We start from the raw sequence: 18,862 nt of genomic DNA, 5'->3' as shown, positions 1-18,862 counted from the left end.
GTCTTCTGAAGTGCTTGCAGTGACTCCCAGCTTGGTGTCATCTGCAGATTTCATATGCATACTTTCCACTCCATTATCCAAATCATTAATGAAAATATTGACTAGTACCAGACCAAGAACTGAACTCTTATGCAGAAGGTCAGACTAGATAACTCACAGTCCCTTCTGGAGTTAATCTGCAAAATAGTATTACGGTTTTGCAGGTTTTGGCTGGGACAGGGGGAGGGAGGGAGGAGGAGGTTAAAACATACTGTTGGGTCAAATTTGGTGCAAAAGTTAGATTTTGTAAGAACGAGACAAAAAATTCCATTTTTAAAAATTCCAGTATAGTTTTTAAAATTTACAAAAAACAAACATGTTCTCCTGTAGCATTTTGGTAGGTCACACATTGCAACACTGGACTAAGGCAGGAGAATCTGAAAAGAAAATTGATTAGAATATGATTGTAAACAAGTGAAACTGACTAGTCGTGCATCTTCCTTGCTGAGAGATAGAGAGAAAAGTCAACAAATGACATATGGTAAAAAGTAAGTTGGATATCTAAAAATTTTTCAGCTTTAATATCCTAAGGCCTCATCCTGGAGTCAAACTCAGGAACATACCTTTCATGTCTGTATCTACAGATCTCATTGTGGCAGAACTTTGCAGATGAATGCGTGAGTAACACGTGATGGGATTCACTCTTGCCTTAGTAGGTCATAACTAAGGCTACAATTTAGTCACGGGTATTTTTAGTAAAAGTCATGGACAGGTCATGGGCAATAAACAAATATTCACGGCCTGTGACCTGTCCATAACTTATACTAAAAATATCTGTGATTAAATCTTGGGGAGGGCACGGGGGTGCTGCTTGGAGGGGAACATCTGTGGGGGCCCACTGCTGGGGTTGGGGCGCCCGGGGCCAGCGGCACCAGCTGCTCGGGGGGGCCGCAGACCATGGCTGCTCCAGCTGCCTAGGGAATGCTGCCGGGGGCCACAGACTGTGGCTGCTGCCGGGGGCCACAGAATGTGGCTGCTCCTGCCGGCCACCCAGGGACCGCTACTGGGAGACGCCAGAGCAGCGGCTGGTGTAGCTGTCCCCGGGGCTGCTCCAGCAGCAGCTGATGTGGCTGTTCCCCGGGCAACCAGAGTCCCTGGATCTGGAGCCAGCTTCTTGGGCAGTCCTGGGGTCAGCCACACTGGCTGCTGCACAAGTCACAGAGGTTGCAGAAAGTCACGGAATCCGTGACTTCCGCGACCTCTGTGGCAGACACGGAGCCCTAGTCATAACTACATTGTCTTCAGTAGAGTTACCATCTCTTTTCATCAGTAAATTTGTCCTAATGTTTTGTTCAAGTTTCATAACAAGTCTTTTAACTAAGTTTCAGTTTATACATTTGATTTAAGTTTTCATTTGTTTTTTGCCATACAAGGTTCAAAACATTTTGTCATTTTGGCTGGCAATACAGAACAGAATAGCTTCCCTGATATTTCTGTTAGCTGACAGTATGCTAATCACCTTGGAAATAACAGAATTCAGAACACATTTTTTAATATTGAATGAAAAGGGTCCTCCTGGATAATCTGAAAGCTCTTCATAAAAATGGTTTGTTTAAGATAATATTTACCAAAAATATCACTACTACCAAAATGGGACAAAAGTACATAACGAGAAGGCTTCCATTATATCACACTATTTATTTAAAAGAGTTTAGCCTTCTGCTCTTTTCTCCCCATCTTCCTTTTGGTTATCCTGCACCTGATTCTTTATTGCCTTGCATTTCATGGAGTCATTTACATCTTTGCAAAATAGCTGTAAAATTTTACTATTCTGGACTAATAGCACGTTACATGCACTTCCCACTCAGTCTATATTGGTGCAAGTGGCAAGATAGTGGAGAATCAGGTTCCCAATCTCTACCTTTACATCCTAGCTCTCACTTTTATGCTGGTGTTATTCAACTCTGCATGTCACCATGTCTCCTCTGTTTCAAACAAATGAACATATGGTTTCATCTCATCTGCCTTTCGCTAAGTGTCTCAGAGACAAAGATGCATCTTTTGGTCAGTCAGGAGATACATCATCAAATGCAACTCAGACACCTTCCTTGACTTGGATGTTTCTTTTTGTCTGTTGTCCATACGTTGGATTCAAGCTTAACTCTGAACTCTTCTCCCATATCTTCTGCATCTGCAAATCCATCACCATCTGCACAATGCTGTCTTATTCTACCTCTGCTGAAATCCTTGTCCATAATAAAATCATCTTTTTCTTTAGCTACTGTAACTCTCTTCTCTTTGGTTTCTCCAAGTCCCAGTACTGCTGATTACAGCATTTGTGGGATACCACTGCTTATCTTCTAAGACACACAAAGAAAAATGTATGTGTCACAACAAACAACTCTGCTGGCTCTGTGCTGATTGTGCAATTCAGTACAAAATTATCTTCCTTGGATTTTTTTTGTAATCTCATGGTTCATTCTCCTTCTCTTCATCTCCCCTCTTAGTCTAATACAGGGGTGGCCAACCTGTGGCTCCAGAGCCACATGTGGCTCTTCAGAAGTTAATATACAGCTCCTTGTATAGGCACCGACTCCGGGGCTGGAGCTACAGGCGCCAACTTTCCAATGGCCCAGGGGGTGCTCACTGCTCAACCCCTGGCTCTGCCACAGGCCCTGCCCCCACTCCACCCCTTCCTGCCCCCTCCCCTGAGCCTGCCGTGCCCTCACTCCTCCCCCTCCCCCCAAAGCCTCCTGCACACCACAAAACAGCTGATCAGGAGGTATGGGGAGGGAAGGAGGAGGCGGGGCTGCTGGTGGGCAGGAGGCGCTGGCAGTGGGGGGGCTGATGTGGGGGCTGCTAATGTATTACTGTGGCTCTTTGGCGATGTACATTGGTAAATTCTGTCTCCTTCGCAGGCTCAGGTTGGCCACCCCGGTCTAATACTAGCCCTCTCTATTCTATCATGTTTTGGCCATTACTACTGCAAGAGCCACCTTCTTCTTTTCAACTTTTGCCATCTTAAAATAGCCTTCCTTTATACTGCTAACTCATCAGCTCTATCTATGTTATATATCAGATATCTTCATATATGTTTGTTCAGCACCTAGCACAGCATGCCCGTGATCCTGAGTGAGATCTCTGCTTGTAGCTTGTTTATACAATATAAATAATGAATTATAATCTTTTATGAAAATCTCTCTTCTCCCTTGTAATCTCTCCCTCCTCTACTATTATTTGTCTGTTAGCTTTGTAATTATTATTTGGATTCCGTAAAACATTTTTAGATACATGTATGAAAAATGTTATACAGAACCAAGTTGTATTGTATTGTGCATAGGGCTGTCATATGATTGCAGTCAATGAGAACCTTGTCTGAATAAACATTGAGTAAAAACTCATGTATTAACTAAATTATTAATTAACGAATACATTAACAAATGTATTTATTTATTTATTTATTTATTCATTAACTAATGGATTAACCAAAATAGCCTGTGCTCTTGCTCCTCCTCATATGTATAGTTACTAGATCAGATTCTATCCTTTAGAATTCGATTCTGCCTATTCTGTTCTAAAGGATAGAATTTGATCTAGTAACTATACATATGAAGAGGATCAAAAGCACAGGCTATTTTAGTTAATACATTAATAATAGTTTAATATTTTTCCTTTTAATTCTATTTATTTTAGATGGTAATGTGTGGTGATTTTGCTTATTCCTCACAGTATGGGTTAAACGATCCCCTTTGTGGACTCTACCAGGAAAAAAAAAAAGGAAAACAGGACTCTGGGGAACCTATCTTTTGGAGGGCAGGAGAATACCAGTGGATTCTCAATTAAGTCTTCAGGCTGCTCTCAGGGCCTTAACACATATATATGTTGCAGAGATCTTATATGCTGAGCCACCAGTAGTATCTGGTCCTTAGTATGTAGTTAACTTCCCAATTAATTATTACAATACATAGATTTTTTTCTAATATAGTGTATATAATGGGTCACATTTTCCCATGTTATGTTGGTTCAAGTTGATTAAGGAGAATTTGGCCCAATATGTGTAGCTCTACTTTTCTTACTTATATGAATATTCTTATGTCAGTGAGGAAACTGGTGAAAGTTACAACAAAATATATAAACTCCCTGCTTTAATCATCTCTTAATTGTGCTGTTATGTTAAAGGACTGTTCCTGTGACTTTGTCTTGTCTGTGTATTCTTTAAATCAACATTCTTTATGCTTACTTTCAAAAGTGAAAAAATCTTTTGCTCTGTCATATGAATGATATTTTAGTACAAAACAAAAATCCAACTTTTAAATGCACTCACTTCATTAGTCTTGCTAACCACATTTCCCTGAGGATAGGGTTGGTTTAAACATTCAGCTATTTTTGTGGGTTACAAGAAAAATTTGTTTCCTTTACTGACATAATAGCCTGTTCTTCTGTTATCTTTTGAACACAGATGTTGCTACATAAAAGACCGAAAATATACTTTGAAATGCTACATTAGAGAAATAAAATGTGTAAAATTAATGTTGACATTTAGTCTCCTTTAATTTATTGCCCATGTTAAGTCTGGTGGAAGTGGAGGTAAAAAGAAACTTAGCAAAGCTGAACGACTGAGATTACAGAAAGAAGAAGAAGAGAGAAGATTGATAGAGGAAGGTACAGTGCGTTTCACTTACAGGAAATGTGATTACACCAAATCACTAATTAAATAGGTAGAGTGCAAATTATGATCATTAAGGATATCTAAATTCTGTTTCATCTCAATAGGATGATTTACTTGTATTTCTCTGTTCTCAAGGCTGGCTTTAAAGTTTTGGAAGGCCCTAAACAAAGTTATTTTTTGAGACCCCCACATATCCCCCTCACTATGTTCAAAATCCTTTTCTACATACTCTTTCCACTAGTTATTCCTCCCTCTGCTCCCCACAAATGTTTGGAAAGTGTATGAGGGTGGGGGAGAGCATTACAATTTTTCCTTATCTTCCCTTCTGGTACTCTCCCAGCCAAGTCAAGAACAAGTGGGTAGAGAGATAGGGGAACAGATATTTCCTCTTCTCCACATTTAGTAATCAGGGGGAATGAGAAGTTCAATGACCAGGACTTTTCTCAAAGTAGATCAACAGAGTATGCCGACTTTGAGCTTAACAGAGTACTGATCAATGCATTCAGACAGCAACAGACGCTCCATATTAATGTTAGGACAGTCTTGCAAAGAGGGATGGATTAAAGCATAGAGGCATAGGCCTATGCCTAGGGCTGCATCTCCTGTAGTCATGTAATCAGAATCTCAGCTATCATAAAAAAACCCTGTTTTTTAGCCCTAATGGCTGAGAATAAAATATTGAAATGTGATTCTAGTTTAACTTATGTGATGACACCTGTCTGAACCTACAGAGACCTTGATAAAATAACTTTGAGACATGCGAATTATCCCATGCATCTCAATGGGTTACTAACTCCAAGAGCTTGGGGAACCTGTCAACATCACCTTAGCAGAGGATGATGTATATGGCAAGAGGAGATGACCAAAGCAGGACCAGACCACCAAATCAGATCCATTATAGCTATTGTAATGAGTACTGGGGGACTGCCGGCTGCCACCTCTGCCTCTTAATATGTAGGTGGGGGAGGAGAGGACTCCTGCTACTTCCCATTGAGGGGAAAAAAGACTCTGTCTCTGCTTCTGTGGAATTGTAGGAATGGCACATCTGCCCCCACAACTCCAAGGGAGGGTAAGGCCATGGGGAGATCTGTGTGCATAGAGCTGTGGATTTACTTTACCTGGCACTGCTTCCAAACGTTATGGATTGAACCCATAATGGACAATGTAGATTGAACTCTTGCTATCACCAGTTATTAGTTATTTTGAAATAAAAATATTGATCTGCTAGCTAGTTTTTAAAATAATGTATTTGTTTTTATTAATCAGGATGTACTTGTATTGCTGATAATAAATTTCTCATTCTTCAGAGGAAGCCCGTTTACGAGCTGAACAAGAAGAAGCAGAAAGACTTGAAAAGGAGAGAATTGTGCGAGAGGAGAGGGAAAGACTTGAAGCAAAAGTTAGTTCACAGCCATCATAATAAACAGCTATTGCAAACTGCAATAGTCAGTTAAACTTTATGCCAAATCATTGTTGATTTGTTATGAAAATGTAGGAATTTCTTTCCATTTCCTTGCGGGGGGGCGGGGGGAGGAGGCAGGGCCGGCTCCAGGCACCAGCTTCTCAAGCAGGTGCTTGGGGCAGCCGTTCCGGACAGGGGTGGCAGTTCCAGGTATTCGGCGGCAATTCGGCGGAGGGTCCGTCACTCCGCCTGGGAGTGAAGGACCTCCCACTGAATTGCCGCCGCAGATCAGGATCGCGGCTTTTTTTAGATCGCGATCGCAGCTTTTTTTTTTTTTTTGGTTTTGGCTGCTTGGGGCGGCCAAAACCCTGGAGCCGGCCCTGGGAGGAGGGGCGGCTTTCCAGTATTCTTGGATCAAAACTAATAATGAAAACTCTAGCCATACCACTGCAAAATGTAAGAGCCACAAGTTAAGTACAGTTGGGCAATGAACTGGGTCAGTAGCTAAATGAGTGACCTCCAAGGAAAGCCAAAGGTGCTTAAGAAAATGATGCTAAAGACTTGGTATGTGCCAATGTGTCCTCTAAGCCAGTAGTCACATGGTATGATATAAAGAAGTGCTTATGAGGTAAAAGAAGATGTAAAAGCTCAGTCTTGCCTACTTCTGATAACTAAAATCCTCATGGTACTCTTTGTATGAGTAGAGATGTAACCTCTGTCCTGTCCAAATTCCAATCTGAGTGAACGGTTCTTGTTTTTCTACAATTCCACATGTATATTCTATAAGACATATTCCTTTTTGCTCCTAAACTGTATGTAGTATTGCGTTGGGCTGTTACGAATTGTGATATTTCATTCTAGAAATGGCTGCATTTTAGTGCAGGTGTAAAATTGTTGTATTGATGTGTATGCATGTATGTGATGTTGTAGTGTAAAGTTTTACTGGCAGGAATTCGGGATGACTTGCTCTGATTTGTGAAACTGTAGGTAAATTAAGTAAGCCAACCCAAACTGGTGCCAATAAAAACACACTACTATGTATTCTGTGTATAGCACATTTATCAGAATTTTTTTTAGAAATGTTTTAGCAAGTTTAACAATTTTAATTGGTCTTTTTTTTCATACCCCATCATCTGTAAAGCTAGATTGCCTTCATTGTTGTGAACCCAATTAGCTAGGGCTCTGAGGGGAAAAAAAGCGATGAACCAGTACATTTTAAAAACTTCTAAAAATTGCCCCAAACAAATTTCCATACACTAAAATGTCACAGTTTTAAGGTTTGATATCTTGGAACCTACCAGAGGCAACTGCAGTGTGTTCCATTGGAAAGCAGGAGTGGAGGGGTGCTCTTGGATCCAGTGATAATCAAATATCTCTTTAAAGCTGATGGATATGCCATGCACGCTTCTACTAGGGTTGCCAACATTGTATTTAAAAATTAAGGGACTATTTTCTTAGCACCCCACCCCACCCCACGCCTCCTCCTGATATTAATAATAATAATAATAATAATTAATAATAATCAGTACTCACCTACATTCACCAGGGGTATTTCTTGCAACTGGGGATGTTGGCAGAGACTCTGTGAATGGGGAGGCTACACCCCTGGTGTACGGATCCCTTGCCAGACAGAGCCTCTTCAGCGAAGCCTATGCAGACAGACAGAGCCTGTGCAGGGAAACCAGATGGGGCTGTGCTCAAGGGTTGGAGTAATTTATTATGTAGCTCAGCAATTTATCACGTCACCAGCACATAGAGATTCTCTATGATAAAACATTGCTAATTTACTGCAATCTCCTGGATGTAATGTGCCATAAAAATTCAAGATATTATTGTGATGGGTTGGGTCGTAGAGACCCCCTTGGGACTGCCACCTGATGTGCTAAGACTACCTCTGAGCCCGTTTTCCCTGCCAGCTTGGAACTCCAGTACCCTGTCTTGTTGAGCCAGACACGCTAGCCTGCTGCAAACACAGACCCAGGTCTGAACCACGGCCCCCAAAAGCTGCAGACTTAACTGAAAACAGCTTAAGAAGTGCTCCTGTCTCTAGCACCCAGTCACCCAGTTCCCAATGGGATCCAAACCCCCAAATAAATCCATTTCACTCTGTATAAAGCTTATACATGGTAAACTCATAAATTGTCCTCCCTCTATAACACTGATAGAGAGATATGCACAGCTGTTTGCTCTCCCAGGAATTAGTCACTAACTCTGGGTTCAATAATAAGAAAAAGTGATTTTATTAAATATAAAAAGTAGGATTTAAGTAATTCCAAGTAATAACAGACAGAACAACGTAAATTACCAAGCAAAATAAAACAAAAACATGCAAGTCTAAGCCTAATACAGTAAGAAACTGATTACAGATGAAACCTCACTCTCAGAGATGTTCCAATAAGCTTCTTTCACAGACTAACTCCTTTCTAGTCTGGGCCCAATCCTTTCTCCTGGTACAGTCCTTGTTCTAGCTCAGGTGGTAGCTAGGGGATTTCTCATGACTGCAGCCCCCTTTGTTCTCTTCCACCTCCTTATATACCTTTGGCACAAGGCGGGAATATTTTGTCTCTTTGGGTCCCCACCCCGCCTTCTGAATGGAAAAGCACCAGGTTTAAGATGGATTCCAGTACTAGGTGACATGGTCACATGTCCTGTGAGACCCCAAGCCTTCATTCTTCCCGGCCTGACTCACAGGAAGGCTTACAAGTAAACAGAGCCGTCTAAGTCAATTGTTCTAGTTGATGGGAGCCATCAAGATTCTAAACCACCATTAATGGCCCATACTTTGCATAACCACAATAGGACCTCAGAGTTACGTTTTATATTCAATGAACACACTCAGTAGATTATAAGATTTATAATGATACCTTACAAGAGACCTTTTGTATGAAGCATATTCCAGTTACATTATATTCACACTCATTAGCTTATTTTCATAACATCATATGGAGTGCAATGTCACAATTATATTATCAATATTTGGATTATTTTTAATATTAATAAGCTGCCCATTAAAATATCTAAATAAATTGGGTTTTCTTTGCTATAAAATAATTTATAAAAACTAAAATTAAACTGAATAGTAAATTCCTGTACCTGATCTTATACTGACAGGATCAAGAGCGGAGAGGGACTGAACTTGCAGAACTCCATTCATTAGAAGAGAACTTTTTGTCAGCAAGGCAGTGGAAAGCAGATTATAGAGCACATGCTAAGGTAAGCTTGCTTTCCAAAATATCCACATAGTATTATAGAGGTTTGACAAAGAAGAGACTTTTAAATGATCTTGTGCTTCTCTCTTCTATTACAAGATTGTTCCTTTATTTTTTAGTGCTTTGTTCATTCTATTTTAAACGAAAAACAGTACATTAATCAAAAAAACTTCTAAGGAGTTTGAACAGTGGGTAATATCTGCTCAGGTGAGTCAGGGATGACGGAAGTCAGGATTTTGAGGTATATTGGCAAAATTATAGGCGGAAAACAGCGTAACAGCTGAGTTATATACTACTGTCAGCTAAAAACTACATTAAATGCAGTTTAGGCTGAGAGTATATATCAATAATTTAGGGTAAATTACATTACAACGATGTTGGAAATATCCCTCAGATAAGCATTCTATAACCAGGAAATTCAGAGTTAATGTTTCTATTTAAGTCTAATGTGTTAAGGGATGGAAATACAAAGTTAAAGAATCCACAGTTCCATCCTATAGGACATCATGCAATGCCCAGATGATTATTGTTAAATTGTTTGCATATTTATGTTTCCAAATTAGGTTAAACTGAATTTTAAAGATGCATTATATTTTTCCTTCCACCTCCCATCCCCTTTCTGACGCCACTATAGGATAGAGTTAAGGTTGTTTGTGTGTGCTAACTGTGCATTTCTGTGTCTTGCCATCTTTGGTGTTGTTGTTTTTTCTTTAACAAAATAGCTTTTTTACTGAAGGAAACTCGTTGCTTTAGTACCCCTGAGAACAATAGGAGTTACCAGTCATTTTGAAAGAGGGCAATTCTTTATGGAATTCTCCTAAGATTATTCTTCAGCCTGTGCTGAAGGAGTAACTTTCAATTATGAAAAATGATGATAAAATGTGACCATTAATCTTTAAAAACTTATTCAAATGTCACCTATGCCCACAGTTTCAGTGAGTTTTAACTTTATAGGAAGTGTGAAGAGTTTGCTTTATTCTGTTATGAAGAATATTCAGACCAAAGAAAAATGTAATGCTAAGTGCTAAATTTCTGAAAGGTCCCATTTTCAATTAATTTTAACTTGTAAACAAATCAATGGATTTACTTATACATTCTCAGAAAATTCATTCAATACACAAAGAAAAAATGTTTTAATTTTGGAGAGCATATACTCTCTTTGTTATAATAAAAAGTTTGAATCCCTGCTGTAAGAGCAAAATTTAGCTCAGGCATATCTATGAAGCCAGAACTGGCTCCTCTGTAATACCCGGCTCTATTTAGTGTTCTCAATCCTCACACTTTATGATAAAGCACATTTATTCAAAATTGTAAAATAGTGGAATTATTTTGTGATTGGATGCTGTTATTAATATTTAACACTTATTAAATTTACAAATGGGATTTTCAACAGTGCTCCGCATTGACTTATTTTTGCTCCCTCTAAAGTCAGCGGGCATTTGACCATTGACTTCAGTGGGAGTACAGCCATGCTTAGTGCTTTTAAAAACTCCATTATAAGTCTTTAAGGTACTTAACAAATACTGTGTGTTGTGAGGGTTAATTAGATAATGAGACAGGTTTTATTATGATCCTTATTTTACAGATGGGGAAACTGAGATAGAGATGTTGAGGTCACAGAGTGAACCAAGACTGAAAGTCACACAGTGAGTGATGGATGAAACCGGGTTTAGGACTCAGGCTCTGTCTACACTTGGGATTGGGGGTGTCATTTCCAGCTCAAGGAGACAGCCTTGCACTAGCTGTTGTTGAGGTAGTGTGCTGAAAATAGTAGTGTAGCTGCAGTAGCATGTCCAGAATATTGGGCTAGCTGCCCACGTGTGTAACCATGTGGTCAGGATGGGTTTGTATTCAGGGTGACTAGCTTTTCTTGCTGCTACTGCAGATATGCTACAACTTTTGTGCACTAGCTCTATGAGAACGAGCACAAGTCTCCCTCTTTCAGCTACAAGTGTAGACATATCCTTAGTTGTGTGTTTATCACTAGACCGCACACACGTCTCTCTCAAAACCCTCCTACTCTTGTATTGTAATGATGAAGTTTTTAGGTGTTTGTACCTAAAACTTTTGGATTTACTTTTCTTTAAAAAAAATCTCTTTAGTGGGAGCATTACATGCAATGTGATGGGAGTCCTGACCCAGCTGTGCCCCAAGAAATTAACACTTTCATGAGCTTGTGGCAAGAAAATAAAAATGAGGATATTGAGTTTGTGATCAAGAAAGGAAACCAAGTGCTAAATGTAAGTGTTAAAATTATATTTTTACGGTTCTTGGTTACTAGTAGCTTACAAATCTCAAAATGGTCCTGTATGCTCCTTTGTTTGGTTGTTTGCCTATAATTGGTCATCACCTGAATCATCAGCAATTTTTGTGTGTTGGTCTTCCTCTGATATGCTGTCTTTACTTTTCTTCATTATAATTTTTTTATTAGGAAACAAGGAACATAAGACCATTGGTCCAAAAACTCTAGCATCCTGCCTTTCAGGAGTTCATATATATAATGCTTGTAGAGATGGATCCAATCAAAATTCTGGATCCAAACACCCTCCCAAATTGACGAAAAGCTCCAGATCTGAACATTGCTGCTCATGCTCATGCCATCTGTAGAAGCTTCAATGTAAAGGAGCCTCCATTCCTACCATTCATCTAGTCAATCTAGCATTGTTTTACATGGTATGAGCAATTCAAATTCCTTCTTAACCTTTGGAACAAACTGCTTATACTCAGAAGCATGTGATCATCTAGATCAAGTATGGGCAAACTACAGCCCACGGGCTGGATCCGGCCTGTCAGGGCTTTGGATCTGGCCCACGGGATTGGCACCCCCATGGCTCCGTACCCCCTCCTGCACCCCAACCCCCTGCCCTGAGCCCTCTGCCGTACTCCGCACCCCCTCCTGCACCCCAACCCCTTGCCCTGAGCCCCCTCCCACACTCTGCACCCCTGCCTGCACCACTGCCCTGAGCCCCTTCCCGCACCCCCTCCTGCACCCCAACCCATGCCCCGAGCCCCCTCATGCACTCCGCACACCTCCTCCGCCCCAACCCCTTGCCCTGAGCCTCTTCCTGCACACCACACCCTCTCCCACACCCCACACTCCATCCCGCACCCCAACCCCCTGCCCGAACCCTACATTCATGGCCCTGCATGCAATTTCCCCACCCAGATGTGGCCCTCGGGCCAAAAAGTTTGCCCATCCCTGATCTAGACCTTCATTATATCCACTCACAGTATTTGACTTGTAGTGTGGTCAGATTCACCGCCCTGCACTTTAAGCAAGGGGGGGCAGGTTTGTCTGGCTGGCCATGAGAAGAGGGCAATGCTTTCTGGCTTGGGGGAGGACGGGAGACGTAAAACTGCTGGAAGAGCAGTTAGCGTGGTGGGATGACTCACCACCTAGGAATGAGGGGTTTAAAAAGGTCAGCCTGGGCCTGGCCCCTCCCCTCATTCACTCTGGAATTGGCTGGAATTGGTAAGGTCCGGCAAGGGAATTGCTGGAGGGACCTGGATGAACAGCGGGGGAGCTGGTGGAAGCCCCCCCCAGCAAAAAAAAAAAAAAAATTGGCTGGAATTGGAGGAGCCCGGCTGTGGATCTGCTGGAGGGACATACATTTTTCACCTGCGCTTCACATTTTATCCACTGAGTTAGTCCTAGACATCTATCTAATAATAAAGTTGCGGCCTGATTAAATCCATATCTAATGTCTCCTGTCATTCTTTTGGTATAGCCAGACAATGAGCTGGTATAGGACTATATGTCATACCAAAAGTTCTACAATGGCCTTCATTTTCTAGAGAGTTTAAGCTTTCATTTAAAAAATTACAAATTTTCTAGCCCTGTGGTAGCAAAGAAAACCTTCCAGAAAGTGGAGCCAATATGGTGTTATCATACTGCATATACAGATAGACTTCCTGAAACGATTGTTCTAAAAGAAGCAAGAACTTCTGTATTTATATCAATGACCAGTTCACACTGAAGACATGGTGGTACTCTGAATGCTAACATTTCACCATTTACTGCTGATCATTTTAGCAGGATCATTCAGCTACTTTGGCATTATGAATGTAGTTTGAAATGGGTGGATTTGAGCTCATCACTTTTTTACTTCTATTTTGATTCCTGGCCTCCAACTTCCTTCAGCAATGCATCTTTTAGGTAGCCTGTTGCATTTCAGGATTGCTTTCTGAGGCACTGATACTAGAAGTTTGAATATACAGCAATAGTAAGTGTGGTCTGTTGCCTCTACTGCAGTTAATGACATCTTCTGGTAATCTTAAATTACTGTGGTTATGCGTTAATTAGATTTCTGTTGAATGAATGAATAACTGATTGATGCAGATGATCATAATAGTACAAACAAAGGGATCTAAATGTTTCTCTCCCTGTGTGCATGTAATTTCTGTTGACACTAATGAGTGTAATTTACAGAGAAGGAGAGAAGAATATGAAATATCATATCAAATAGATTGAAATTAGTCTACAGTAAACATCACACTAACAAATACAATGTTAATGGATGACTTTGCTAATACGACAATATCTAATAAACATTTGACATTTAATCTCAGGCAAGCATTGTAGACATCAGGATGGATTAGTGTTAGTTTGTTAGATGTGCTAAATATCATCATCTTATTGCAAGCAACTGTGTCATTGGAGCATTTATCCAAACCTCCAATTTTGGTTTATCCTGTAGATTAAAATTTTGTTGACATATTTGTTCCTATTACACTTTTGAAATTCAAATTTGAGATTATTATTAGCGGAAGAGAACTTTCTCCAGAATTTAGGCTATAAGCATAGCTTTCCATTAAAATCCTGATTTTGACCAACCCCCTCCCCACCCACAGACTTTGTCAAAACACGGTATGCTTGAAATTTCTCATGTGTGTTCTTCTGTGAGAGGAGAATTTTCTTTTGAATAGTCTAGAGGTGAAATGGATAAATCATTCTTGAGATATGACAGTTTAAATTAGGGGAGAATTCAGATTATAATGGACATCTGTAGGTGCGCATTATAGTCCAGGTGACAAAATAGATTTGATTATAAGCAAATGGCAATAAATAAAGCACATTCAGTCTACAAGAATAAGGAAAATTCATGTGAAGAAGCCTTATAACTGTCAATGTTCTTCTGATGGCTGGAGTTGCATGGCATCATACTCACACAAATTCAAAATTTTCAATTACAAAAATAGCATAATTTACAAAATCAGCACTGACATCACCAATATAAAAATCTGTTTTTGTTATGATGGGACCTCTGATGTGAAAACAGGGAAGGAGTATATCCCAGTATTCTATTTCCAGGTAACTAAGCAAATACATTTTACTTTGAATCTCCTCTGATCTGAGATGTAAGAGTCTTGGTTCGGGTTCAAAACATAGATCTCCAAAATAGAATTATAGAACTTCTAGAGAAAGATATTGCTTATATTCATGACTAGTCACTCCAGTAGACTTAATCAGTTAGTGGAGTTGTCCTGCCAGCATCCACACATATAAAATGATGTCTGGAATTGCTGAGACTCAGGTCAGGAACTTTGTTGTCTGTAGACAGCACTACGTTATGAGCCAACAGGAAATCTCTTATTAGCTGTGTAGCACTTGTTTCAGATCCTACTGGTTGTCCCTGTCATAGCTGTGATGAGTTTAGGAAATAATAAATATTTTTTTACAAAAATCTGGAACAAACAGGTCAAAGAAACAGAAATATAACTCTGTCTCAAGCAGAGTTTCTGTGCCCTGCAATTTTTCTTGCTCAATAAGTCAGTCCTGCACTGAATGTGGGAGGGATCCTGTGAAAATACTAGTATGTGATGACATAATTAAAGACTGTATCATAATATGTATGTATAAACGGGCAAAATTAAGGTTGCACAAGCAAATGCCTTAATTCTGGCATTTCCTAATTTTGAAACCTTAATAATGTCCTTTTTAGATGTATAATAGAGAGAGAATTCCTGTAACCAGTATTTGTGTATATGCAAAAGAAGCAAGTTCAGCTCATATTTTAACAGAGCACAGGATACCTTATATATGATATCTGAAATCAAAAGAACAGAAATCATTCTCCTACCCTACTCCCCGAAAAAAGGAAATTAAACTGCTATGATTTGATTGTAAAACTAATTTGGAAAGTTTAATGTATTTTAGTTAATCGAGAAGTTGAATTTTCTGTTATTGGACACACCGCCAAATGAGCTAATAGAAAAGGTCATCATTCAGTACCAGGAGTCAATTCTGGAATTGCAGAGTCTTCTTCATCAGAAATACAACGAAGCAACAGAGCACCTACTTAAAGTAAGCAAACTTTGTATTTTAGTTGTTAGTCTTCAAATGTTATTCATGAAATATCAAGGGCAATAGGAAAGTAACAGTTTTGTACATTAGGTTAATTTGCAAAAGTGACTTTTTTTACACTGTGATACAGACTATTGTATAAACTTCCCCACCTCAAACATAATCATGTACTGGATTGATGTTTCTGAGGACCTCTCCTTCACAGTGTCTGAAGTTAGAATTTTTAAATTAACCTAAGGAAGTTCAATTCAGTGGGAACTGGGTATTTCAGTGTGATTTGACACTAAGGGAATTAAGAGATCTTTGAAAATCCTGGCCTTAACTGTCACCATGATTTAAATTAGCAGTAACCATTGATTACACAAAAATTTAGTGACTAAATGCAAAATATTAAGTTGTTAAAAGAATCTTTGACAGATAAACTTTTAAACAAGTTTATATGACAGACTTTTTTAATTGAGATTTTATCTGAATTGAAGAATATATATAACAAGATAATTAATATACATATAGGAAAAACACTGTATATATTATTATACTTTGCCTGCTAATTTAAACAGTTGATTCTATAGTGGATTATGTATGTTTAGCAAGAGGATGGTGGTAGGAAAATAAATGTAGAGAGGAGAAGAAATAAGAAAAAGTGGAAGGAAGTGGTTGTATGTTTGTAAGAAATTGTTAAGTAAATATGAAATTATGACTATTTAATAGGCTGTGATCTGGAATCAAGCCTCATGAGTTCAGTCTTAGATATCAAATGTGTTGATATTGAACCAGTTTATGTAATTCTCTTTCTCTGGCTGTGACTCGAAGTTCTTTTAACCATTCTGAGTAACTTAGGCTACATCTACACTACAGGGGGGAGTCGATTTAAGATACGCAAATTCAGCTACGTGAATAGCGTAGCTGAATTCGACGTATCGCAGCCGACTTACCCCGCTGTGAGGACGGCGGCAAAATCGACCTCTGCGGCTTCCCGTCGACGGCACTTACTCCCACCTCCGCTGGTGGAGTAAGAGCATCGATTCGGGGATTGATTGTCGCGTCCCAACGGGACGCGATAAATCGATCCCCGGGAGGTCGATTTCTACCCGCCGATTCAGGCGGGTAGTGTAGACCCAGCCTTAGACATATGCAACCTGATCCAAAGCCCTATGTAAAGTAAGTAAATGTAAATCTTTTTGGCCCTTCAGGTAGACAATGTCAACAAGCTTTGTATTCTTTTTAATATTGTATATTGATAAAATGTGTCCAGGACTGTGAAATGGGCACATATTATCCAACAATATCCTCATTCTGCTCACGTTGAATAGTGTTTTACTTCATGAGTAGTTCTGTGGAGGTCACCGAGTAAGGGGCTATTCTGCTTAAGTAAGGGTGGGACTGTCGGGCCCTCCATTTGGTAGTAACTCATTGGCTGAATTTATGCTGATGTGGGAACTTAGTTAAAATTGAAAACTTACAAGAGTACAAAATGCAAAGCTACATTGGCCCTTTTGCAAATATACAATATTTTGTGTTTTTGAATCTATGATGTTAACTTTTATGTCTTAACAAATAAGTGCAATGTGACCCAGCTGTAATTGCTGTAGTGTAGTCTTTTTCCTGTTATGTGTTTTTTGCTTTATTAAATTTTATGGAGTTAAAAGTAACATGAAAGTTTTTATTAAACTTTTGAAAGATTTTTCAGAAGGCCAATTCTCCTGAAGTAAAGATGCCATTAATTAATCATTTGTGCAAATAATTTAAGACACAGGACTTTGGACTCTGTTATATGGCAAACTAGATTCTACTTTTATTACTTTCAATCAGATAGCAAGAAATCAAATGAGTAAATCAGTAATTCAGCACAGTATGTAAAATCCAAATTAATACATTGCATTGGAGAAAATCAACCCGACTACATTTACTGGGGGCATCGTGCATTACATTCACGAAGCAACATTAACAAGTTAGCTGTGACTCCGTGATTGTCTGGTTTAACTATTCAAATACTGAAATAAACAGATTTATCCTAGTAAAGGTTTTATTTTGAGCAAGGAGAAAACACTACTTAAAATTACTGACTATTAGAATGAGGGAATAATTCATTTTATTTGACTAATTTTGCCTTTTTTATTTTTTTGTTTTGTGCATTGTCCACAAACATCTTGAAATTCTCTAATTTATTCATCGTTCAATATTATTCATTAATTATTTTAGCAAATAGTTTGTGGCCTGCAGATTGTTTGAGTGGTGAGTACTAGAATCAAATATATACTGTGCACTATAAAGAACATATCTAACAGATACAGAGCAGACTTCTCATTGTATCTTCAACGGTAATATTTGCAGTTCACAATAAATGGTGTTTTGCACCCCAATGCTGAGCTAAGGTCCACACATGTGGTCTCTTGCACCTGTGCAGACATCCGTTGACTCTAATGTGATGCTTTATAGTCATGTGGGTCTGCCTGTGCATATCTGATTGTATGATTGGGACCGTGATTAATTACAGAAGTCAGCCAGTTAGGGAGCAGAAAAAAAATCACTTGATTTATGTAACTAATCAACACAGGGTGAACTGTAATTTTTATAATCAGCTATGCAATTAGAAATTCCCTTTTGGTCAATATGAAGTATTCAATCTAAAATTTCGTTTTCAATGGTATCGTCACTAGTAACATTCATTTCAGCACTGAAATGCTTCAGGAAAGAGACCACAAAAATGTTGCAGACTTGCTCAAATCAAAATTCACTTTCAGATTCAAAGAAATATTTTTTTCCATTATTGCTCAGCTCTGCTAACAAATTAGATTAATGATAAGCAATCGCTTATTCATAGTAGTTAGTTTTACATTAAATATGAAACCTCAACCAATCTGGTATAGGAACTGCAGATTGTTTAGAGTCAGCTATTAGTTTCAGTGTCAGGGTTCAGCAGCTCAAGCTCAGCTATGGAACCTAGGTTCTTCTTTGAGTGATTGCTCAGATTAATTACAATTAGATGTGTGCGCGCCGCATGCACAGTCGTCGGAAAGTTTTTCCCTAGCAGCACCCCTTGGGTCTGCTGTGGAGCTGTGGATTGGCACCTCCATGACGCTCTATATATGGCCCTGCCGACCCAGCACCTCTTCAGTTCCTTCTTATCGCCAGTGACAGTCGTTGGAACTGCGGTAACTTGCTTAGCAAGCTCTCCTCGTTTTCTCTAGCCTTTCAGTTTAGTTTAGTTTAGAGTTATTCCTAGTCTAGTTAAGTTTAGTTTAAGTGGTTTTCTGTTGTTACAGCAGATAGCTGTTGGGAGTGGAGGGTTTCCCATC

At 39.3% G+C, this 18,862-nt stretch overlaps 1 protein-coding gene across 5 annotated transcripts in view; it reads left to right on the top strand.

The window, feature by feature from the left end:
* The window catches only part of CFAP94 (cilia and flagella associated protein 94), a 46,376-nt gene that overhangs the window by 3,021 nt on the left and 24,493 nt on the right, over positions 1 to 18,862 (top strand). For 3 of the 5 annotated variants that reach the window (XM_034782745.1, XM_034782743.1, XM_034782744.1), the window contains 5 exons: positions 4,551 to 4,641; positions 5,956 to 6,047; positions 9,162 to 9,263; positions 11,362 to 11,499; positions 15,417 to 15,563. In XM_034782745.1, coding sequence (XP_034638636.1) covers positions 4,551 to 4,641; positions 5,956 to 6,047; positions 9,162 to 9,263; positions 11,362 to 11,499; positions 15,417 to 15,563 — 570 coding nt within the window. Of the gene's footprint in view, positions 1 to 4,550; positions 4,642 to 5,955; positions 6,048 to 6,394; positions 6,615 to 9,161; positions 9,264 to 11,361; positions 11,500 to 15,416; positions 15,564 to 18,862 lie in introns of those variants that run through there. The other 2 variants (XM_034782751.1, XM_034782760.1) reach the window with 2 other exon arrangements.

Source organism: Trachemys scripta, chromosome 1, assembly GCF_013100865.1.
Source record: "Trachemys scripta elegans isolate TJP31775 chromosome 1, CAS_Tse_1.0, whole genome shotgun sequence".
Taxonomy (NCBI): domain Eukaryota; kingdom Metazoa; phylum Chordata; order Testudines; family Emydidae; genus Trachemys; species Trachemys scripta.
The sequence above is the reverse complement of the archived record's forward strand: the minus strand, read 5'-3'. Positions and strand labels throughout refer to the sequence as shown.